This window comes from Rhinoderma darwinii, chromosome 4, assembly GCF_050947455.1.
Source record: "Rhinoderma darwinii isolate aRhiDar2 chromosome 4, aRhiDar2.hap1, whole genome shotgun sequence".
Lineage (NCBI taxonomy): Eukaryota > Metazoa > Chordata > Amphibia > Anura > Rhinodermatidae > Rhinoderma > Rhinoderma darwinii.
Window position 1 is genome coordinate 361,687,788 of NC_134690.1, and position 25,989 is coordinate 361,713,776.

Below are 25,989 nucleotides of genomic sequence, written 5' to 3' on the forward strand. Positions count from 1 at the left end.
AAACACGCTAAGGCTATGTTCACACGGAGTATTTTGGGGGAGGAATATCTGCCTCAAAGCTCCAAACGGAATTTTGAGGCAGATATTCCTCCCCCAAAATACTCCGTGTGAATAGCAATTATCGCGCCGTTTTTCGCCCGCGGCCATAAAACACGCTTTCTCCTGCCTCCCATTGAAGTCAATGGGAGGTCGGACGCGGAAGCGCCCGAAGATAGGGCATGTCGCTTCTTTTTCCCGCGAGGCAGTTTCTGCCGAGTTTTGCGACGCGGTTTCCGCGTCAAAAAACTCGGCAAAAGACCCCGTGTGAACATAGCCTTACAGTTTATAAATAGATATAATCTACAAAAACAGGCTCTTTCCACATAAGCACCGGAGGCTTAGTTGCGGATTCTGTCATATTTGCTGGACAAAATAGCTCAGCAGCAGCGCTATTTTGTCTGGCAAAATGACGGAAATCATGATGAAAAATCCAACGGGACCGATTAGTCAATGTGTTTCTTCGGGCACTGTTGGCATTTGTCTTTTAACGGATCCGGCGCTTTCATTATTTCCATAAGGCTTCGTTCACATCTTCGTCTGGGTTTCTGTCAGACCTTTCCATAATTAAACCCGTGAACGGAAACCATAGCTTTCCGTATGCATTACCATTTATTTCAATGGTAATGCTTCCGGTGCTAATGGTTTCCGTTTGTCTCCATTTTGTAAGGTTTCCGTTTTTTGGCGGAATCAATAGCTTAGTCAACCCTCACGGAAAGGTCTGACTGAACCCGTGAAAGGAACCTTGACGCAGATGTGAATGAAAAATCACAGACACTCTAGCGGAAAACCGACAGAACCTATTAAACTCAATAGTCCGTTATGTAGTGTCCGTTATGCGGTGTCCGATGGTTCCGTTGTTCCCTTGTTTTGCTCCTCTGACAGAGTAGAACAACAGAATAGCACAACGCAGGTGTGAACCCAGCCTAACAAAGACTTATTTGGTTACCCCGTAACTTCAACAAGCATGCAACAGAGTGAACACGTTATTTGTGGTGACCGATAAATGATGTAAAGAAAAACGGCAGAACTGATTTTTTTTTTTTCTGCTTTACCCCCATAAAAAAAAATAAATGAAAAGCTTACTTATATGTATTGCAAAATGTCACCTAAAAACGACGGTCTCTCAAAAAACAAGACCACATACAAGTGAGTTTACTTAAAAATGTTAGGCTATGTTCACATATGCGTTATCTGTTTCCGTTGTTCTGCTTTATCATAGGAGCAGAAAAACCAGAAGCGTAACCCGCTGGACTTCCGTCGTGGTGTCCATTGTTAGCTGGACGCAAAAACAATGGAATCTGTGAGCCTTTTTTTGCAATGCAGAAAGAATCACCAATTCGTGTCTTTGCATATTGATCTAAAAGTAAAGCGTTGCGGCCACCTTACAGGCTAAAACCAAGTCACGCGAGCGCCTATGTATAAAGGAGGTTGAAGATCTACACTATTACTTACACTAGATCTTGGACTGTCCAACCACAACATATCCCACCCCAAGTAGAGCCACATATCCGGTGACTGCGCCACAGTTCCCACATTAAATTGACAGCCAAAGTGCCCCTCATTAACCATCACAGCCACAATGCCCCCCCTTAAACAGTCACCGCTATAATGCAGCCACAAATTCCCTGCTACGCCTGCAGCTTGCCTGGACTTCTATCCAGTCCTGGACTGGTCAGGTCACCAGTTGGGAGGTCTAACTAGTTGGCTGCAGCGGCACGAGGATTTGCTGTAAAAAGCAGCCAGTCACACAGAGAAAGGAAGGTGACCGCCACACGGCTGCCTGATCCGTGGTATGTGTTATGGGTTCTAAATTGTAAACATTTTTCTCTATATCAAATTGGGATCATTAGAAGACACAGCTCTGATACAGCCACTTCTTGAGATGTAATTGGAGCCATTTTCCATGGGCTCCATGGAAAAACAGCTCCAATTACGTCCGTAATGGACGCAGCGAAAAGCGCCTGCACTTGCCATTACGTCTGAAATTGCGGAGCTGTTTTCTCCTGAAAACAGCTCCGTGATTTCAGCCGTAATGGAGGCTGCCGTGTGAACATACCCTCACTGTAACGAGCCGCGTACCTGTGTCCATCACATGACCATGGACAGAATTTTATCCACTGGAAGTAAACAGTGAATGTTACTACTGAATGACAACAAGCAGAGCTCTTGAAAGCCGTGAGGAATTAATACAGAAAGTATATTGGAAAATTGTATAACTTATAATAACGCAAAAAAAATATTAATTTGCTGAAAGTGGAATACCCCTTTAAATTAGTTGAATAGGCATTCTATAATTTGTCACAAACTTGTGGTGTTCATTCATCCGAATGTGATTGTGTAAAACCTCTGCCTGGAGGCATGACTATTTTGGAACCTGACGTCCCTGCCTTATCCGCCAGGAGAACAGGCTTTTTCTACAAACCTCCTCCAGATGACATCTGCTTGGTTAGGATGGCATATGTCCTTGCAGTTAATAAGTGATACCGCAAGCATTATTATTAGGTCGTGTTCTGCTTAGATTAGAATGTCCCGAGCTGATTCATTGATTTCTCTAATTTTCCAGTTGTCATTTCACTTTCTCCATTTTATAACAGCATAGAAACCTTAAAGGGAACCTGTCACCAGCATTTCACCATTTAAACCAGCAATACCAGGTGGCAGTGGGTGAAAAATCATTTCTATATAACCTATAATTATCTTATTAGGCTATGTAGCTTTAGTATTCAGCTTTTTAGTGTTCCCACACTGTATGCTAATGAGCATAAGTGTCAGATCTTCATTCCTCAAGTCTTTCCGCGCTTCCCCGGCCTCCTTACTTTTGATTGACAGCTCTTCACCTTCCCCCAGCACACACAATCCTGCGCTTGTGCATTGATGTCCTATTCTGGTGTGTGCGCACAAAGGGACATCGGATTATTATGATAAAAGGCGCAAAATGTTTGCAGACCGTTATTTACAGTCGGAGGAGGAATTTAGGAGAGGGGATAACGGCAATGAATTTTTGATAGCAGCGGCCAGTGAGGGAGAAGTAAAGTTCAATAGGCGAAATGCTGGTGACAGGTTCCCTTTAAAGTTTTTTGATAAAATTGTTCTCCGTTGGTATATTTTATTGTATTGGAGGGAATTTCATTCATTCTGCACCAATTGACTGGCGTGGAATAGACGCAAATGCCTCGAAATTGCAACTTTTGATAAAAATTTGCGAATTTTAAGGCATTTGCACTGTTTACTGCACTTTACAAAAAGTAGATGGGGTTAGAAGAAGGGGCGGGAGTCATCAGTGTGCTGACGAAATTACTATAAACGCCATAAATTTGCATAAATTAAAGCGCAAATCTACTCCAGTTTATAGCTGGTGAAAATTTGTCTTTCTGGCACATTGATGGCCAGAGATGCGCCAAATTTATTAAGAGGCGTGCTCCTCCGAAGACAATTAGATGCATCTTAACTCCAGCACTTTTTAGATTAAGACTGGCGTTTGAAATGGTGCTCTGTGCATCATTTTTATCTTAATTTAAAGCGGCTCTGTCACCAGATAATAAGCGCACTATCTCCTACATAATCTGATCGGCACTGTAATGTGGATAACAGTGTTTTTTATTTTGAAAAACGATAATTTTTGAGCAAGTTATGAGCAATTTTTAATTTATGCTAATTTGTTTCTTAATAGACAACTGGGCGTGTTTTTACTTTTGACCAACTGGGCGTTGTACAGCGAAGCGTATGACGCTGACCAATTAGAGACCAATCAATGTCATACACTTCTCATTGTTCCAGCCCATTGTTACAGTGTGATTGTGCAGTGAAAGAAGCTGGGCTGGAACAATGAGAAGTGTATGACGCTGCTTGGTCACGGATTGGTCGGCGTCATACACTTCTCATTGTTCCAGCCCAGCGTCTTTCACTGCACACACATCGTGATTGTGTTTACATGTGCTAATACACAATCCCTCGTCTTTATTTATTATAGGAACGCTAATATATGTTCTACAGTCTAAAAATCAAGTAAATTTACCAATGTATAAATAATGTTTTATTTTTTTCACAGAAAAGTAATATTTGAAAAACAATGGATATACCTGGATAACACCATTGGTAAAAATTATGGCACCATCTTTGAGATTACTGGCGGTGGAAATCTTCAGCCAAAGAGTAATGTAGTAGCATCAGCAGGTATTGCTTTATCACTGGTGTGGATGTTGCTTGTCTGGTCAAACAGAGGCTTTCTATATACTATCAGGAGTGTAAAATGGATCAGACATACTGAGGGGAATATTTTAGCAGGCTTATGCCAGAAAATTGTCGTAAAAAAATGATCAGATTTCAGCGTGCAATAGTTGCGCTAAAGTTTGTGAATTTTCTCACCAATTTTTAAAAGTGGCGATAAAGGGACGAGGCTTAGCCGAAGGGAGGTAGATTTGCATCTATCGCACGACCAGCCAAAGATGCGCCAAATATATTAAGCAGTGTATTTTTCTACGTAGGGAGTAAAAAAAGAATACTCTTAATCTGTTTATTTGACCATTACTGATGTCACGGAGCAGTCCGTTTGCTATGTTCGTTGGCTCCAATATTTTGTGACAGCTTCCTCTTTTGGGTTCTTTTGTTTTGCCCTGATGTACACCACCAATAGTAAACTTTATATAGTATGGGAAAGGATAAGAGGGGAAGGTGAGCAAAACATTTAGGCTTCATGCCCACTTCAGTTATTTTCTTTAGGGTGCTATCCGGTTTTTTTTAACTGATGGCACCCTGACACATTCACTTCAATGGGGCCATGCACTCTTCCGTTGTTTTAACGGAACCGTACGGCCGTTCTGCCGAAAATAGGACAGATCCTACCTACTCCTGTCCGTTTTTGACGAAACAGTCTCTGCCTTCTCATTGATTTGGTCCGTGAAATAACGCACTTCACACGGGAGCCATCCGTGTGTTTCACAGTTCGGTCATGCGATGGCCAACGGAAGTGTGCATGAGGCCTTAGTCTCTTTATTTATTTAAAATACCGACAAAAGCAGACATGTATTGCCTATTGAAAGAGAATAGGGTGGGTAGTCACCCTATTATTTCACGTTTTAAATCCCATTTATTTGTATTAATTTCTCTTATTTGCGTGGTTTCTTGGTATACTGAAAACATAGTCAATATAATAAATGGGAATAGGGAGGAAAAGTTCAGACGCAACGTGTTACAAACATAAGTTATGATGATTACTTATACGAGCAGGGAGCTTTATACAAACAATGCGCTATTCGTATAGTTTTACGTCTCGCCTCCTTTTGAAGTAAGGTAATAAGTAGGTATTTGACAGTTCAAAAAATAAGAGTAAATGATTGGCACTACCTTAACTTGTGGCATCACAGGATTGCGTGCTTGCTGGGACTTGTGGTACGATCACCTTTAGTCGATGGTGGTCCGTGCACGTAGAAGAAAGGCATAAGCAGATAAACTGCACGGCACTCACCGCTTTCCAAAGGTGCTTTTAATTCAATAAACAGAGGCCGGCATAACACAGGAGACACGGACAAGACAACTGGCCTACGGCCGTTTCACATCCTCCAGACGCTTTCTCAAGGCCTGCTGGGATTGAGTGCACTCGCACTTAAATCCCCTAGCCATGCATCAGCAACAACCTCCGTTCCTTAGAACAGAGTACAAAAATACAAAATATTACGAAAATACAATATTGATAAAACCAAGTGTAAAGAATACTAACCGGAGTGGAAACAGTACGAAATTGCTAATCTATTTTAAAAAAAGCAGATAGTTAATTTCTATCATTCAAACCCAAAGGTCCTAGTGCCTCCGTTGTGATTAACCAATTGGCCTCACAGCGTACCCGTTTTACGTGTCGATCACGACCATCAAAAGGAGCGAACACATGCTGAATGACCCGAAAAGGACATACGTTTTGGTTCCCCCTCATGTACTTCTCGTATATGATTTATTCATCTAGGAGATCCCTTTCCTGTGCCAATGGAATATATGTGCTCACGAAAGCGTTTAAATACTGTCCGTAATGTTTTTCATATATAGAAAAATTGACATGGGCAAAAAAACACAGACTAAAAAGTTGGATCTACGCATAATAAGATGTTTGACATCATGTTTTATCGCACCCATTCTAACTTTTTTCCCAGTGTTCATCTGTCCACAAAATGAACAGTTAACACATTTGTGATTGCCTACTGGGACTGTATCTCGCAACCAACTGCTTTTTTTTTAATCCAAAAAGCGTCCCTTAACTAATTCGTCCTGCAGATTTTTGCATCGTCTGAACGAGACTATAGGAGGGTAACAGGCTTTTTCTGCTAAATCCACATCCGCCTCTATAATGTTCCAATGTTTCCTAACGGCACTATTAATAAGGCCTGCTATTGGACTATATTGGAAAGAAAACGCAAATTCCATAGTTCTATCTTTCTTACTCTTTTTAAAAATTAGTGTATTTCGGTCACATTGAAGTGCTCTAGAAAAGGATTCATCATTGTACCCTCTGGCTCGCAATCTCTCCATCAATTCCATAGATTGTTCCAAAAATACATCATGATCACTATTTATTCGTTTTAACCTAAGAAATTGGCCATACGGTAGTGACCTTTTTAACATGTGGTGGGTGGAAACTGTTATGGTGCAAAAGTGCATTAGTAGCTGTAGGTTTACGGAATCCACTAGTATGCAGACCTACTGTAATTTAAACATCTAGAAACTCTATGCTGGCACCGCCAAAACTAGCAGTGAACTCCATATTTAGGCAATTCATATTTATAATGAATAAAATTATCAAACTTTATTTGGGTACCTAACCACACAATTATGATGTCATCAATAAATCTAGACCAATATCTTATGTATTTTATATATGGGTTATTGATGTTATATATGGATTTTTCCTCCCAGATGGCTAGAAATAAATTTGCGTACATTGGAGTGACGGGTGTCCCAATTGCTGTACCGGTTCGCGGCGCGAAACAATGCTTTTCATTTTGGGAACCATTGGGAGTCAATACAAATTCCAATGCTTCGCAAATAAAATTCACACATTCCTCACTTTTCCCTGTCCTCTCCAAAAATGATATGATGGTACCTAAGCCATCATTATGGCGGATCTTCGTGTACAGACTTGTCGCGTCAATAGTGGCAAGACGGTCACCAACCTCCCACTGAAAATCAATAAGGTTTTGTAACAGGGATTTTTTGTCCAACAGATATGATGGAACACTTCGGAGTAGGGGGCGCAAATACCGATCTAGGTAGCAAGATAGTGGCTCAGTAATTGAACCCCTACCTGCTACAATAGGCCTATCTGGGGGATTAACATAAGTCTTGTGGATCTTAGGCAGGAAATACCAATATGGTTTATCTGGTAGTAATCGTTCTGCCTGACGTCTAGATAAAAGGTTTAGTGTCATGCCCTTCCTTAATAGTGAGCGAAGTTTCTCGGTATACACACTTGTAGGGTCTTCCCCCAGTGTTATATATGTTTCAGTGTTTCATAGTTGTCGCAAGGATTCCGCCAAATAAAATTCCCGATCCATGATCCCTATGTTCCCTCCCTTGTCAGCAGGTTTGATAATCAATTCATCGTTTTGTTTCAGGCACCTTAAAGAGGCTCTGTCACCACATTATAAGTGCCCTGTCTCCTACATAAGTAGATGGGTGCTGTAATGTAGGTGACAGTAATGCTTTTTATTTTAAAAAACGATCTATTTTGACCACATTAGCGATTTTAGATTTATGCTAATGAGTTGCTCAATGGACAACTAGGCGTGTTTTACTATTGAACAAGTGGGCGTTGTACAGAGGAGTGTATGACGCTGACCAATCTGTGTCATGCACTTCTCTCCATTCATTTAATCAGCGCATAAGGATCCTTTTAGATCTCTGTGCTGTCTTATACTAACACATTAACGATACTGAAGTGTTTAGACAGTGAATAGACATTTCACGGGATGTCTAGTCACAATCCCTGCACTTCGTTACTGTTTCTGTGGTAGTTACAGCAGAGCAAGCGTAATCTCGTTGTAACCTGTCATTTACAGCGTAATCTCGCGAGATTACGCTTGCTCTGCTGTAGCTACCACAGAAACAGTAACGAAGTGCAGGGATTGTGACTAGACATCCAGTGGAATGTCTATTCACTGTCTAAACACTTCAGTATCATTAATGTGTTAGTATAAGACAGCACATAGAGATCTAAAAGGAGCCCTATGCGCTGATTTAAATGAATGGAGAGAAGTGTATGACGCTGATTGGTCAGCGTCATACACTCCCCTGTACAACGCCCACTTGATCAATAGTAAAACACACCCAGTTGTCCATTGAGTAACTCATTAGCATAAATCTAAAATCGCTAATAACGTGGTGAAAATAGATCGTGGTTTTTTTTTTCAAATAAAAAGCATTACTGTCACCTACATTATAGCGCCTGTGGTGACAGAGCCTCTTTAAATCTATGGTAAATTGTCTGTCATCAAATTTCTCAGACAGGCAAAAAAATTTAGACCTTCCACCAGAAGTGAGAGACAATCAGTGGATAATACTGCCTTAGAGAGATTAACAACATTACTTTTGCATAAAATGGTACTTCGATAAACAGGGATTTCTACTTGCTATTTGATAGTGCAAACAGAGCTATCTGAATATAACATTCATTAATAAATAAATATATATATATGTGTGTATGTATATAAATATATCAAAAACTGTGCTGTAACGTATTATTATTGCGTGGTTAGAACGGTGATATACAAAACACTGTTTGCACTATCAAATAGCTACTTATTACCTTCAAAAGGACGTGAGATGTAAAACGAGACTAATAGCGCATTGTTTGTATAAAGATCCCTGCTCATATAAGTAATCATCTTATGTTTGTAACACGTTGGGTCTGAACTTTTCCTCCCTATTCCCATTTATGGCATTGACTCTTTGTTTTCAGTATACCAAGAAACCACGCAAATAAGAGCAATTAATAAAAATAAATGGGATGTGAAATAATAGGGTGATCACACATAGGGGACTTACCCACCCTATTCTCTCCCAATAGGCAATACATATCTGCTCTTGTCGGCATTTTAATTAAAGAGACTAAGGCGGGATTCACACGACCGGGTCGTTCCCGAGCCCGAGTGCTGGCCGGTAAAATCGGCCATTCTGCCCGGCCGGTTTGCATAAAGTTATGCATCCGTGCCAGGCCGGGCAGATCCGGACAGTGACATCAGCGGCAGCTCCTGAAGGGGAATCCCCATGTGTCGGGGATTCCGCTTCAGGAGTTTCCCCTGATGTCACTGCCCAGATATGGACAGAGACATCAAGCGCTCTGTCCAGGAGCGGAATCCCCGAAAACACGGGGATTCCGCTCCTTTTAAGGAGCTAAAGTGGGCTAGCACATAGCAGAGCGGGGAGATACCTCCCTGCTCTGCTATAGTGGCGTCGCTGCAGTAGTAGCAGCAGCTGCTGCAGCTACTAGCGGCGCCATCGAAGGTGTCGCCGAGCCAGGGTGCTTTTAACAAGCAGGGGAAGGGAGCCAGCGCAGCGCTCCCTCCACCTGCTGTACACCCCGGCCCTGCAACACAGTGTACAGCGATGCCATTCGTCAGAATGGCATCAACTCCTCCTCCTCACATGCACTCTGCGCTGTGAGGAGGAGGAGATAGAGCGCAACCGCCGGGAAACCCGGCCATCACTCGGAACACATTCCGGTGATGGCCGTGTAATACCCGGCCCCATAGACTTCTATGGGAGCCGGGCGGCCGGGTGCCCGGGCAAAGATAGAGCATGTCCCATTTTTTGACGGCCGGATTTCCCGGCCGTCAAAAAATCGGTCGTGTGAATAGCCCCATTAGGGGGTCTATCATTCCTAATGCAGCCAGGTGCCGGCCGATTTATGAACGGCCGGCACCCGGCCGGGAAACCCTGCCGTGTGAATGAGGCCTAAATGTTTTTCCCACCTTCCCTTCTTATCCTTTCCCTTCTTATCCTTTCCCATATTATCTACAATATTTTGAACTTAGATTCTGCAGGTTTCCCGTGGGGTATTTTTCTAACCATACATTTTCGAGAATCAATGTCTGTCACTTTTTGGCTTGGAAGTATGGCTGCATTGAAGTTTTACTGTACACCATATACGAATATACACACGAAGGTTCACAAAGATGAATCTACACCTTTAAGCCGTTTGTCCATCATGTAAACAATAGAGCTGCTAAGTGCGCCATTGTTTGACTATGAGCAGACTATTTTATATAACAATGTTTTGCTACATGGTTTGTGAGTATGACTAGTGCAAGAATAACACTTTGCTGTGACGTTTTTTGCGTGGGTTTGTTACATCTACTCTGATACTGCAGAATCGGATCCCTTCTCAGTGAAGAAATGTTTGGTGCTAGAAGATAAACTATACGAAAATTATACAGGCGCTTCTCATTTTCCTAGTTTTAAAATTAATTTTCCTTTTCCCTATAGAGCCTAAGGAAGCAGGTGCTGACAATCGTAATATAGTTGATGATGGCAAATCCCAAAAACTAACTCGAGATGACATTGAGGCTTTAAAGGAAAAAGGCATTAAAGGCCAGGTTAGTACAAGTTAGACTCTTCCATGTTTTTCTTACTCTACATACAGTAACCCCATTCATTATGTAAAACTTGTGACTGGCCGAAACTTGTTTTGCTGTGAAAATTTAGCCTTCGGTTTATTTATTTTTTTTAGAATTAGCGCATAGGTAGGAATTGTGACAATCTATGTAGTGCATACTGCTTTAAAGGCTATGAAAACCTTTTGGTTCCATTTTATTTATTTAATGTGATGTATGTAATTTGGGATACTAAGCACTTTTGTAAAAATACTTTTATTATCAGTGGGAAGCCCTGCATATTCCTTTCTTTGTCTTTATCCCCTCCTACACCTTCTTTCCTTTCCTCTCTATGCTCTTCTTACATCTTTTGTTACGTGCTCCATTTGTCGTGGATTTGAAAATAATCCTCTCGCTCACTTTTGTGAGGCTACTGTACTGATTAGTTGTAATCCGCATGTATTTTGCCTTTTTATATTCTTTTTATTTTTTTATTTTTTTCTGTATTTTGTGTATCCCTATTGTTCAGTAAATTTGACCTTTTGGTCGTGAAAATAAATAATTTCCAAAAAAATAAAAATACTTTTATTAAAAATATACATTTCTGTTCTGCAGCTTGTATGTATCAACTGTACATAGAATCTGTAGAAAGACGTTCTCAACCGAATCAGTCAGTGAGCTGAAATGACAGCTTGACTTGCTGCGGCTCCTGTGTGCTTCTGACACTTCATCTAATCCTAAAACTGATAAAATCGAAGTTGATCGATCATTAGGGTTACATGAGGTGTCAGAGGCACGCAGGAGACTGTCAGTCCAGCTCACTGACGTATTCGGCTGACAGCAGCGTTCTACAGCTCCAATGTACTGTGGATGCATAGAAGCTACAGAACAGAAAAGAAACAATATTTCTAATAAAAGTATATTACAAAAGTACTCGGTATACCAAAATACATATGCTTCATTTAAAAAAATGGTCATCGCAGATTTGCACCTAGAAGGTTAACTGAACATTCTTCGTTACCTCATTCAGTTTTGGTTTAACATCTTCTATTGATGCACAGATGATAGTAGTTCTAGACATGTCAGTGACATTGTTGTTTGAATTACTGGATGTTTACTCCTAATGTATGTAATCCTGTACCGATAGAATACGTTTGAGGATCTGTTTTATACATTTGTATGATGATGTTTACATTTATCTCTAGGCTTTGTACTGTTGTGGAACCCTTTAGGGTATGTTCACACTGAGTTTTTTGATGCGGGAAAACTCGCCAAAAAACGGCCGAAAATGCCTCCCATTGATTTCAATGAGAGGCGGAGTTGTTTTTTTCCCGCGAGCGGAAAAACAGTCTCGCGGGAAAAAGAAGCGACATGCCCTCTCTTCGGGCATTTACGTCTCTGACCTCCCATTAACATCAATGGGAGGCAGAGAAAGCATATTTCGTGGCGTTTTTTGCCTGCGGCGCTCTGGCCGTGGGCGAAAAACGCCACAAAAACGGTGTGCAGGCAGAGCAAAATCTGCCTCCAAAATTCCGGCTATGTTCACACGGAGTATTTTGGGGGAGGAATATCTGCCTCAAAATTCCGCTTGGAACTTTGAGGCAGATATTCCTCTCCCTGCACGCCGATTTTTTGCGGCGATTATCGCGCCGTTTTTCGCCCGCGGCCATTGAGCGCCGCGGGCATAAAACAGCGAGAAATACGCTTTCTCCTGCCTCCCATTGAAGTCAATGGGAGGTCAGAGGCGGAAGCGCCCGAAGATAGGGCATGTCGCTTCTTTTTCCCGCGAGGCAGTTTTACTGCTCGCGGGAAAAAGACGCCGACGCCTCCCATTGAAATCAATGGGAGGCGTTCTCGGGCCGTTTTTGCCGAGTTTTGCGATGCGTTTTCCGCGTCAAAAAACTCGGCAAAATACCCCGTGTGAACATAGCCTTACGGTTTCAGATTGACTGACTGTTTTTGCATTGAAATGAATGATTATACAAAAAATAAAATCAATAAACACAGATTTAACAAAAAAAACTAAAATGTCCATCAAAGGTTTCCACAGCCTTTAACCTCTTCATCCTAATGCCTCAAGCCCACTTCAGGTTTTTTTCATCAGGGTGCTATCCGTTTTTTCAACTGATAGCACCCTGATACATTCATTTCAATGGGGCCATACACACTTCCGTTGTTTTAATGGAACCATGTGGCCGTTCTGTCAAAAGTAGTGCAGGTCCTACTCCTGCCCGTTTTTGACGGAACTGTCTCGGCCTTTTCATTGAATTTGGTTCGTGAAAAAACGGACTGCGCACGGAAGCCATCCGTGTACGACCCATGTTTGACGGAACCGTCATTAGCGGCCGTACAACGGCCGACGGAAGTGTGCATGAGGCCTAATAGATGTACATGTAGGTCCAGAAATGCATCAGCTTGCTGCATCACGCAGTATATTTATGTCCTGCCTCGTACCAATTGGCAATCTCTTGCCGGTGCCCTCTGCTCAGCAAATAGGCTGTCTGTGAAAGCCTGAGCTTCAAATGTAACTGCAGAAATCTGAGAACTCATCTGAAAGTCATCAGATTCCTTATGTATCCGGCAGCCTTCTATCCGTCCCATATAGACTGCTCTAAAGTCATGTTTTACCATCACTAACATCAAAGCTAGTGTTGGCATTTGAATATATGCTATAAAGGGGTTCTCACCACAGTAAACATTTGTGGCATATCCATTTAATATGCCATAAGTGGTTGGTGATATTTGGTTGGTCCATATATGGTCTGTGACTTCAGGGGTTTCCTATCACTAGAGTTCCCAAGTAGAGCATCAGCTGCTTGGGGACTCCAGTACTGCTACCAACGTCATTGTCCGTATATGGACAGTGACGTGGGCAGAAGTGCTGTAGTCCCCAGGCAGAGCATTAGCTGATGCTCTTCTCGGGAACTCCAGTCATGGGAAACCCATGAATTGGTGAAATATGGATGTCAGGAGCAGGGCTGGAGTCCCAAGCAAAGCGCTAGCTGATGCTCTGCTCGGGACTGAAGCAATAGGCAATGTGACCGCCCCTTGCGGTCATGTTCACGAACAGCCCATTAAGCAAGAGCTCAGTCACGTGGGGCCGTGTCGGAGCGTCATCTTTATTAGAAAATCTCCAGGACTTCCAGGAACAATTCACGAGGTTTGAACGGCACCATTTAGTACAGAGTTTTTAATTAAAGCGTATAAGTAAGTTACTTCATTTCACATAAATATATTATTGCATACAATTTTTGGTCCCCGGATAATCCCTTTAAAACTGCTGACAGACTCCTTTTAATACGGCATAGCGCAATTTTTTTTGTCACATTCAGATTTTTGAGATTGCTGCGTTAACTGTGTTTTTTTCCTGCCTATTTACTGTTCCTTATATAGTGCTAGCTTAATCTGCAGCATGGTTTAGAGATGTCCTTTTCAGTCCCTGATCCTAATGGGGCTCACAATCTAATTTCCTTACTGCACACAGTAGGGTTAACGTATCAGTATGTTTTTGGAGTGTGGGAGGAAACCTGAAGAACTCCGAGCTTACCTACGCAAACACGGGTGGAATATAACAAACTGACCATGGGCAACATCTGAATGGAGATTTCCACCCAGGACCACCAGGCTGCATGGCAACAGTGCTAACACTTAACCCCTTCCCGAATATGGTGGTGGTCGGGTAGGGGACTATGGAGCAGGTGCATGGGTGGTCGGGTAGGGGACTATGGAGCAGGTGCACGGGTTGAGCCTGCTCCATAGAACGGGCATGTCGGCGGTATCTTACAGGTCCCTAGGGGGACTAGTAAAAAAAAAAGTTGAAAATGTTAGTTTTCATACATGAAAGAAAAAAAATATTAAGAGTTAAAAAAATAAATAAATTTTCCCCCAAAAGCAATGTAAATTTGTTTTTTTTATAAATTAACACAACTGGTAACACCACGTCTGTAAAAGTCCAAACTATCACAATATTATATTAAACCAGCAGGGTGAATGCTGTAGAATAAAAAAATAAATATATATATATATATATATATATATATATATATATATATATACTGTAAATATAATGCTATGAACGACTGCAACACGTTCTATAAAAATCAAGCCCTCATACGGCTTTATCAATGGAAAAATAAAGAAGTTATGGCTTTTGGAAGGTGGGGAGGATAAAACGAAAATGTGAAAAATGGATGCGGTGGGAAGGGGTTAAACTACGGTATCATAAAGAAAGTGGGTTATTAAGTATCCAAATCTAAAATCACCTGTTAATGTTTACCTTGACTGTTCTGTACAATCGCTATAAGTTCCAAATAATCGAATGTCTGAACACAAAATTTTGTTGCAAAGATTTGGTACAATTTAAAGTGAGAAACAATAAATAGTTTATTCATGCATAAGGCACATCCTGATGATTTTACAGCAGATCTGAACCTTAATTTTCTATCCCTGATGTCTGCCCTAATGGTTATTCACAGAACATAGACCATCAGTGCTTAGAACGCTTCACTTGAGACTATTATTCTTTCCTTCAAGGAAGAACTCTCATTATTGCTGAATTCTTCTGGGGAACATCTCTGTAGTCGTGCTTCAACAACCGTATTGACCCATTATCCAGTTCTGCTTGAAGACTTGTATTTTAATGTGTATAAATAAAAACCGCTTCTATTTATTTGTGTATTTGGGTGAATTCACACACTGCGGATTTGCGGTATGGATTTCACATCGCAAATTACAGTACAGTACATGTGAATGGGCTTTTGGAAACTCCATCTGCATGTAGCGCAAAAAATCTGTGCGGTATACAAGCATGCTGCTTATTTTCATACCGGCAGCATGTCGGTTATGTCACGGATTGATTGCAGATTTCACCCCTTCAATGTATAGCAGTTAAATCTGTCGTAAATCCGCGTTGGATTTATTTTTGCTTTTTGTACACAACCGGCCTGCCTGATAGTTGGATATTAAGAATTCAAAGATCGTCATCCCTGCCTCAAGTAGAGTGAGTGAGAGAGAGTTGTGTATATGTAGGAAGCGGATGACAACCCCTGTCCATGTGCCCTATTAGGCCATATGGACATCATAGAGGGGGATCTCCAGCTCGAGACTCCACACTGGAGAGCTGCCAACAAGCATTGGTTCTGGTGCACCCGGTCCATCCATGTATTACACCTGATCGCAAGTGATGAGACAAATGGATGTAACTGTACATCCATTTTAACGGTACATATCCACAAATGGTCATAGAGTAACTTCCATGGGTTAGCGCGAGCTCAGGAGCTGGGCCCGTGCCATCCGCAGCGTGTGACTGCTGTAATATACAGCCATTATCCCTCTGATACGTGCGAGATCCGAGTTAGCTCTGATCCTGGGATTTTAACCATAAAGATGCTGCGGTTACTATTCATCAGCATCTAAGGGGTTGACACAGGGTGGACGATCGCAGGTTACCAAGGCTTGCTATTGTAACCAGGAAGCCTAACGATGGCTTTCTGGTCTACTATGTACAAAAGCCTATTAGGCCCTGCCAGAGGCAGGACCGGACCTAATAGTCTGCCTGTCAATGGAAAGATGAGTCCCAATACACTGCACTACATAAGTAGTGCAATATATTAGACCAGCGATCAAAGATCAGGCCTTTAAGTCCCCTAGTGGGACGACAAAAAAAAAGTACAAACAAAAAAATGTTTTTTAAAAAGAAATAAATGAAACTTTCAAATAATAATTTTTGCTCTGATCAAGTACTTTTGTAATTGGAAAACCTAAAAAAAGGGAAAAAAAACGATGCAAAATTTGTATGGTCGCATTCAAATTACCTGAACTTTAAAAATATGACATTATTTATCCTGCATGGCAAATTGCTTATTTTTAGTAGTGCATAAAAAATATATTTTGCAAATTTTGTTGTAAATTTGAAAAATTGTTTGGAAACCCCTTTAAAATGTCCTAAAAAATCTAATTAAAATAATGTTGCCTTCATAAAGAAGACCTATGGTAAACATTTATTTACGAATTTGTGTGGTATCCATTTTAAAAGTTGCATTTTTAAATTTAGGAAAATGCTAATGTTTCCAAATTTTCTTTACATTTTGGATTAATAAAGTGGCAATATCTCAACCAAAATTTACTGCAAACAAATTACAATCTGTCATGAATAAAAACATTCTCAGAATCATTTGGATAAGTAAAAGTATTAAAAAGTTATTACCACATGAAGTGATAAATGTCCGATTTGAAAAATTGGCCACCGTTATTAAGGCTTCTGTTACAAGGGTTAATAAATATAGGCCATTATAAATGTAAAGCTCTGTTAACACTTTTATATTGTATCATTCTGCACTATTCATTTCAGTAACTGGGATGGGGGGGGGGGGGGGGGACTTAACTGACCCATTATCAGTCAATGTCAGAAAACGGTTAGAAAATGGCATATAACAGATTTGCCATATCCATCATGGCACCTGTAATGACGAAAGTTGTGACACCAGTGTGAACAGAGCTTAAAGGGGTTTTCCAGAACCTATAAACTAGTTTCTATTTCACTACACTTCTAAAAATAATCAATTTTGTAATATACTTACGTTTGGCTTTCCTTTTCTAACACCCGATTCCAGCGTCCGTCACGTGATGTCTCCAATCTTGAAATCTTTACTTCTGCCGCTGCCCCGTACACGTCCTTTTCCGGCCGGCTTAATGTACGGTGATGTCACTGTACATTGAGGGAAAGGTTGGACTTGATCCTCCTCCACCACCTGCGTCTCTGAGCATGCGTGGTTTCTATATTAACAGGGCTTACCACACATGCCCACTCCTGCGCTATCACAGCCCCTGCGTGTAATTTTCTCACAAAGTGAAGGGTGTAAACTGACATTTACAGCACGGAAAGAAAAGGATAAGTAACAAAAATGTATTTTGGGAGGGGGGTTATTTATGGCTAAAAAAAGCGGCAGACTATTAATGGGAAAAAATTTTGATCTCGGGAAAACCCCTTTAAAGGGAACCTGTCACCAGCATTTCACCTATTGAACTCTACTCACCCCTCACTGGCCGCTGCTATGAAAAGTTCATTGCCGTTATCCCCTCTCCTAAATTCCTCCTCCGACTGTAAATAACGATCTGCAAACATTTTGCGCCTTTTATCGTAATAATCCGGTGTCCCTTTGTGCGCACACACCAGAATAGGACATCAATGCACAAGCGCAGAATTTTGTGTGCTGGGGGAAGGTGAAGAGCTGCCAATCAAAAGTAAGGAGGCGGAGTAAACTCAGAAAGACTTGAGGAATGAAGATTTGACTCTTTTTCATTAGCATACGGTGTGGGAACACTAAAAAGCTGAGTACTAAAGCTACAGAGCCGACTAAGAAGACGATTATAGGTTATATAGAAATGATTTTTCACCCACTACCACCAGGTATTGCTGGTTTAATAGGTGAAATGCTGGTGACAGGTTCCCTTTAAGACTAAAGGCCCTTTTACACTGGCCGATAAGCGGCCGGTGCTTCAAGCGCCACTCAACGAGACATCGTTCGTCCCCATATATTATCATCATGTCGGCAGTGTCTCCCTGTTTACACACGGAGATGTGCTCCCGACCGATAATATTTTACTTTTTTAAAACAATACGACCAGCAGATGATTGAAAGTTTGCTCGTTCATCTGCCGATCGCTTCCCGTATTTACACAGGGCAATTATCGACAACGAGTGTTCTATGAATGCTTGTCTGCCTGATAATCGTCCAGTGAAAAACCCCCTTGAAATGCTATGAATCTTTGTAAAGTGCTTTATTACCTGTTGTTGACTCCTGGACACCTCATCTAGTTACAATAGCTTGCGATTCTTCGAGTAAACTTTTTTTTTTTGGTGTAAGCCACCGGGTGTTTAGCGTCCTGATAATTGTTCTACTTGTAAAGAACAAAGGTTAATTGACTCGATGACTTCCAGCAGTCACTCGTGGACCTAAATGAAGTGTTACTACAGCGACGCAGTATCTTCCATTGTGTACTGTCAGCGGGATTGTCTGAAACCTAATATAATTACTTGGAAGCGAATGTTCCTGTAGAAATAATGCTTTTCAATAAAAATGGCGTGATTGTAAAAAGGGATGGACCTTCGGGAACCTGTATTGTTAAATTATCATTCCACCCACGGCTGCAATTCATACCATACGGCTGTGATCGTGCAACATAACTATTACCAGTTCTACTTCCCAGGGAATAAAACGATAACCGCTGCCCTGAGTATTTGAGTTGGTTGCACTGATTTTAGCACTACTTCTAATTATATATTTGACTGTGGAAACCTAGACAACAGTTTGTTTTTTTATTAATAACATTTTTCCTATAGGATATTGTTCAGCAGCTTATAGAGAACAGTACAACTTTTCGTGACAAGACGGAATTTGCACAAGAAAAGTATATAAAGAAAAAGAAGAAAAAGTAAGTTATTTATTCCCTAATCTATATATGTGATGGTAGTGGAACATTAAAAGGGGTTCTCCTGAAGACCACCCATTTTTAAATGAAAACCGGTCCGACGTTCAGGTAATCGCACAAGTGATGAGATGTTGTTGCCAGGCAAAGCCACATTTGGCCTGACGTTTCTTCCGCAGCACTAGTATTACACACCAGACGTTTAGTTGAATGGGTCGGGTCCAGTAGAGCGAAAGACACTTTGTAACTGGCTTTCTGGTCTGGCTCATAGATGGTGGTTACGAGCTGAGAATCCGCCTCTATGATGTCCATATGTTCTAGAAGGACATATGGAATGGGGTTTTATTTTTATTTGTTTTCACGAGACAACACCTTTTAACCTCAAAAGGACACAGCCAATTTTGGCCTTGAGGACCGAACAATTTTTTTTATGTTTCCCTCTTTGCATCCCGGCGCTCCTAACTTTTTTTATTTTTTTCCCAAAGTAGCACCGTATGAGACTTTTGTTTTTGCGGGACGAGTTCTACTTCATGTAGGTACCATTTTTTGGTACATTTACATTATCGTTTTTAATTTATATAAATTTGTATTTAGGCAAAAATGTAGACAAAAAAGCCGTTCTGCTGCAGTTTTCTTTTACCAAAATATGCGTATATTATTTCATGTTTTGGGACTTATATTTTGAAAAGTTTATTGTAAAAAAGGTTTGGGGATTTTTTTTATTTATTTATTTAACTTTCAATTTTTTGTTTTTAATCCCATAGAGGGATTTTTCATTTTGATTTTTGAACTTTAATGTACTGGCATATATCTATATGCCAGTACATTAGCCTGTGTACTGATTGTACACAGGCAGTTGTTAGGGCATACCTCAGTCACAGGGAATATGGTCAGACAGCCCTGGGGTCCTTCAATGGATTTCCTGTGACACGATCAAAGGGGAGACCCCTTCTCACTTTAGCTTTGAATACCACAATCCGCTTTGATCGTGGCATTCAAGGGGCTAACGTCGGAGAGAAGAGGTTTCCCTTCTGTCCGCCGTTGAGCGGGCTTGCACCTGTGTATTACAGCCGTCGCCCCGCTAATCGTGGCGCGCGGACACTGGCTGTTACACAGGACTAGAATACTCGTCCTGATGCGCCAAGTACCCGCCGCTCAGGACGAGTATTTTCATCCTGTGTCAGCAACCAGTTAATGGGGCTTCTATGATTTTTGTTGTTTTTTGACTATCTCCTGTATTACTTGCTATGTAAAAAATTATTGGTTTGCCCAACATAAAGCCAATGTGAAACAAAACCACTACAGTGAAATGTATCCTGTGGTTTATGAAAAGAAAAAGGATTCGGTAAGCAATATGGACAGGCAGCTTGTGGACGGTGATAAAATTATGTATAGAAGTGAAAAAAAGCTACTTGAAGCATAGGTTCACATTGCACTTTCCTTCTGCGCCACGGGAAATTTCTGACCTCCCTGAGCTCGCCTTAGGACGCCTGCGTAACGGTTTGACAGGTGTACGGAGCTCGGAGCATCCCTTTTATAGTAGGGCGTCGTGTAATAGAGGAGCAGCTGTTGATGCAGTTTCCCCCTGGTTATCCTGTCAGTTCTGTCAACAGATTAAGGCCTCATTTACACGAGCGTGTGCGTTTTGCGCACGCAAAAAAACGCTGCGTTTTGCGTGCGCAAAAGGCAATTGACAGCTCCGTGTGTCATCCGTGTATGATGCGCGGCTGCGTGATTTTCGCGCAGCCGCCATCATAGAGATGAGGTAGTCGACGCCCGTCACTGTCCAAGGTGCTGAAAGAGCTAACTGATCGGCAGTAACTCTTTCAGCACCCTCGACAGTGAATGCCGATCACAATCTACACCAACCTGTGAATAAAAAAAGACGTTCACACTTACCATGAACTGCCTGCTTCCTCCAGTCCGGTCTCCCGGCCGTTGCCTTGGTGACGCGTCCCTCTCTTGTCATCCGGCCCCACCTCCCAGGATGACGCGGCAGGCCATGAGACCGCTGCAGCCTGTGATTGGCTGCAGCCTGTGCTTGGCCTGTGATTGGCTGCAGCTGTCACTTGGCCTGAATTGTCATCCCGGGAGGTCGGACTGGAGGAAGAAGCCGGGAGTTATCGGTAAGTCAGAACTTCTTTTTTTTTTTACACGTATATGTATATTGTGATCGAAAGTCACTGTCCATGGTGCTGAAACAGTTTAAGTCTTTCAGCACCGTGGGCAGTGACTGTCTCCTGACGTCGCGTACCCGAACATTTTTTGCCGGGTTCGGTTAAAACGAGTTCGGCCGAACCCGGTGAAGTTCGGTGCGCTCATCTCTAATTTGACACTCCGTTTGGATGTTTGTAACCAGAAAAGCACGTGGTGCTTTTCTGTTTACATTCATCCTTTTGACAGCTCTTGCGTGATTTTCGCGCATGCAACGCAGGACCGTCAGTGTGGCATGCGTTGTTTTCACGCACCCATTGAAGTCAATGGGTGCGTGTTGCGTGAAAAACGCAAGAATATAGAACATGTCGTGAGTTTTACGCAACGCACTCACGCTGCGCAAAATTCACGCATCGTCTAAACAGCCCCATAGACTATTATAGGTGCGTACGACACGCGTGAAAAGCACGCGCGTCGCACGCGCGTATAATACGCTCGTGTAAATGAGGCCTAAATCCTGCTTTAAAACGGCTGGCATCCCATTCTAATCTTGTAGCCTGGCTGCTGATTTGTAGGGCGGTATTGGGAAATGTGAGAGTGTATTGCCAAGTACTGGTTGTGTGTAGCATGTTTATACTGCATGTTTTGTGTTTTTTAATGCTGCTTTTGGCTACACCTTTTTTACGATTGAAAATTGCCAGAGATTACCTGCATAATTAATATTGATGTACTTCCAATGGGAGGCAAAGGAAGCAAATCCAATAGTAATATTGTATTCAGTTCCCTAGTATATTCTCTTCAGTTTACTAAAGGTAAATCTTCTCCTAAACCGCCCAAAACCAGAATTGTATTGACAAATCACATCAATATTAGTGGTGGGTTTTGACAATCTAATGTCGAGGAAAATGTAAATTCAACTGGATGAATTTTTCCTAATCTCCCTTTCCATGTCTGGCAGCCATTTGTCCTCTCCGGTCCATCGATATAATATGCAGGCTAATGGGGGACAATAGTTTGGCTCACATCTGTATGTACTTGGCTATAGAATTGCTTCCTTTTTTTGTTTCTTATATTTTTAGTGTTTGGTACATCATTTTAATCCTACGCTTTCTCCTTTCCTGTATCCACTATATATTTTTTTTCTCCCCAGTTTCACGATCAATACTGCTGGCTTGTATTATATTGCACAGTAATATTATGAGCCTGTACTATGGTGTGTTCGTATTGATCACTGCTATGCCAGCCAGATGAAAAGATGAGTTAAACGTAGATTCATCTCTAGGCAGCTAACATCTCTTGGAGATTATGTCTCTGACAGACCTCCCCTCCCCCAATGTACTGCATCAGCCCCTTCATCTCTTGTTCAGCAGCGGTGTTAGCAGAGCATTGACCTGTGACCCCCTCGCTGAGACCAGGATCTCCTGTGCCACACGTCTTGCATATTAGGCAGCCGGATCGAACAAAGATTCAAGTAGTAGTTGCATACAGAGCATTTTAACAGCTTTATCATTTACTATTCTAATAGTTTATTATACAGTGCAACCTATGACGAGTACTTATTATGATCCCCTCTGTGGTAGCAAAACCAGCGGATGTGACTAAGCTGAAGTGCTTTCAATGTGATCCATTGTACGTAATTTACTATGAGGTACATTGTAGGTGCTGGTTCAGCATTCTCAAGTCTAAAATTGTGTGGGGAAAAAAAAGAATAATTATAAAAAATAACTAAATAAAAGTGGCAGAAATGCATTTCCCCCATAATAGAAATTTGAGGTTTTTTCCCACCAGAAGAAGTGATGGCATATCGCTGGGTTATGCCACCACTTTGGTGGGTACCAACTGCTGAGACCCCCACCGATCCTCAGACTAAGGGTACTTTTACACAGCCCGACGTGGGCGGTGTAAACGAGCGCCGATGAACGAGACGTTTGCTCGTTCATCGGCTGATCGTTTCCCTGTTTACACAGGGCAATTATCGGGAAACGAGCGTTTAAAAGGGGCCTGAACAGCACGACTCGTCCCTGTTGAAAGGAGCTGTGTTGCAGTTACTTGCAAAGAGGGTGGTCCCAGAGGTCAGACTCCGATCAATCATATCTTAGCAATATGCCATCACTGTTTAAAGGGGTTACACCGGGCATATGCATGACCACCCCTGTGCATATGCCCTATTAGTGTATATGGATGTCATAGAGGGTGGGTCTCCTGCCGACTCTGCCAGAACAGAGAGCCACTCTGGCGGACCCGTAGCTTATATGAATTACATGGGTGGCCATTTATTTGATTGGCCAGCATGTAATTCTACATTTCCCCTGCAGGGGAAATGTGATGTTGGCCGTGGCTTCCCCTGTTAATAACCGTTAATTGTCAGGGTTTAGAGAAGCTGGACAGGCTTCGTTGAGCGTTTGTTTGTTGTTTTTTTTTTGTTGTTTTTTTTTTTTTAAATGGTTGTCCAGGATTAGAAAAACATGGCTGCTGTCCTCCAAAAACAGTGCCACACCAGTCCACAGGTTGCATCGCATCTAAATATAATATATGTGACCGGTCAGCAACGAAATGTAAAGTGAATAGTGCAAAGAGTATCACCTTTTCGTATAATCAATCACTATTGGGGAAAGAGCAATATTATATGGGTTATCCCAATAGTTTGTATGAAATATTTATATGTTACAATAATGGTACTATGTCTGCACTATATAAACAACCCTCAGTATAATGTGCTAAGTGCAGTACCTCAAATATATAATAAAAGAAGACGATATATGCAATATACTAATCAGTCATGTTAAAGTCCCTGGAGTGGCGTATGGTTTGGAATTTAGAACTGGAATAACTGTCTGACATGAAGAGAAATGAGTTGAGTAGTTGTTTCTCCGTGTCTTCGCTCACACGACTGATCTGTCTGTCTCGCTCACGTTTGACCTTTCCTTTCACTTGTCAGATATTAATTAGTTGCTGTCCTCCGACTCTGATTTTAGTTGCTGATTCTGTCGTCATTTATTTAAAGGCCGCTGTGGTGGAGTACTTTATTTTACCTTCATTAGTCATGTATACACAATACATTTATATTTAGCTGTCTATTTGTACAAGGAATGTCTACCTCCTTTGACAGCTCTCGGTATATAAAGGAACCAAGTCCTCATACAAGAAGCACTTACTTAAACTTAGTGGCCAATGCTATCACTGAACTACAGTGCCCAACATATACACAGCCCTGAGAAATGCAAGAGGGGCAGGAGAGGCCTCCCAGTTATTGGTTGTATGTACAGAGCTTGGCCTGCAGACAGGGGTGGAAGCTAAGATGGCTGACAGGAAGTAGATGTTTTTTGTGTAAGGCCTCATGCACACGACCGTAAAAACACCCGTTATTGCGGGTCGTAATTACGACCCGCAATAACGGGCCCATAGACTTTTGTTAGTCACGGGTACCTTCCCGTTTTCTCACGGAAAGGTGCCCGTGCCGTTAAAAAAATAGAACATGTTCTATTTTTTCATTTTACGGGCCGTGCTGCTATGCTTTATAATGGGAGCACGGCTCGCAAAAGCGGCCGGCCGTGCTCGTAATTACGAGCACGGTCGTGTGCATGAGGCCTTAGACTGCCCATAAGTATCCAGAAGAAAAGCTATGTTATTATTTATGGCAGGAGGTATGCTGTGGGTAGATATTCAGCCAAAATTAGCTTAAAGAAATTGTGCTTTGTCTTTCATAGGAAACATGAGTTTTACTTATTATTAGTTTCTTTCTTTACCCACATCAGTGGTGACTGAAGCTGTGTGAATGCCTTTATTGTAGGAATATTCCTAACCTACAAATGCCATAAATGTGCGAAAGGTGTGGGCTCTACTTCTGGGAATTGCTCATTTTGTGGTGAAGGTGGGTCCCCCCAACCTCTGTTCCGCCTCACTAATGCCACATCCAGGCGGAGAGGTGGCCGCGCAAGCAAGCTCAGCTGTTTCTGTAACTCCCGTCAAACTGAATAAAGAGAGCCAAGAAAATGCACGTCCACCTCTCCATTAATTCTCACTAGATGTGGTGGTTTCCTTACCAGCAGAGCTTGGGCACCCCCATTCTACACATAGATCTGGGTCCCAGAAGTGGGACCCACACCTACGACACATTTATTGATGTGGATATACCATAAATGTGTGAGTTGGGAAACCCATTTAAATGGCATTTGTAAATCTTGTGGACCATGGCTCAATCATTAGCACTGTTGCTTTGCAGCACTATCTTCTGGCTTGTGAGGATCAGGTAGAAAAAGTTTGAGAAGCTGTGGCCTAACGTTGTTTGATATGACTTGTATACATTTATTTCTTCTTGCACACTTTCGATGAGCTCTATTGTTTAATCGGTGACTTGTGAAATCTTTTCTTTTGCAGGTATGACGCACATATTACGATTTTAAGGCCTTCCACCCGTATTCTTGCCATAATGTACTATGCAAGGGAACCTGGAAAAATCTGGTAAGGGGGTTGGTTTATGTGGGTATTTAAAAAAAAAAAAAAGTAGTTTTACTAGATTGCTCTCACCTTTTTTCGTTTTAAAGCGGTATTTCCATCTTTAAAGTGATGGCATATCGCTAGAATATGCCATCACTTTATGATCTTGTGAATGACTGGACTTCATCGCTGATTTAGTGCTGCATCCACTTTACTGTTTTTTCCTGCCCAGTGGAGCCCCAGCCATCGGTTGTGCAGGGAACGGAAACCGGCCCCATTTAAATCAATGAGGGCAGCTTCAGTTCCCTGCACAGCCGGGTGGCCAGAAACGCTGCTGTGCAGGAAAAAAAAGTGACGG

At 41.9% G+C, this 25,989-nt stretch overlaps 1 protein-coding gene across 1 annotated transcript in view; it reads left to right on the forward strand.

The window, feature by feature from the left end:
• TRMT6 (tRNA methyltransferase 6 non-catalytic subunit) overlaps positions 1 to 25,989 on the forward strand; it is a 55,933-nt gene that overhangs the window by 1,694 nt on the left and 28,250 nt on the right. The window contains exons 2-5 of the mRNA XM_075863050.1: positions 4,088 to 4,212; positions 10,507 to 10,616; positions 18,955 to 19,046; positions 25,572 to 25,655. Of these exons, the coding sequence (XP_075719165.1) occupies positions 4,088 to 4,212; positions 10,507 to 10,616; positions 18,955 to 19,046; positions 25,572 to 25,655 (411 nt within the window). The remainder of the gene's footprint in view (positions 1 to 4,087; positions 4,213 to 10,506; positions 10,617 to 18,954; positions 19,047 to 25,571; positions 25,656 to 25,989) is intronic.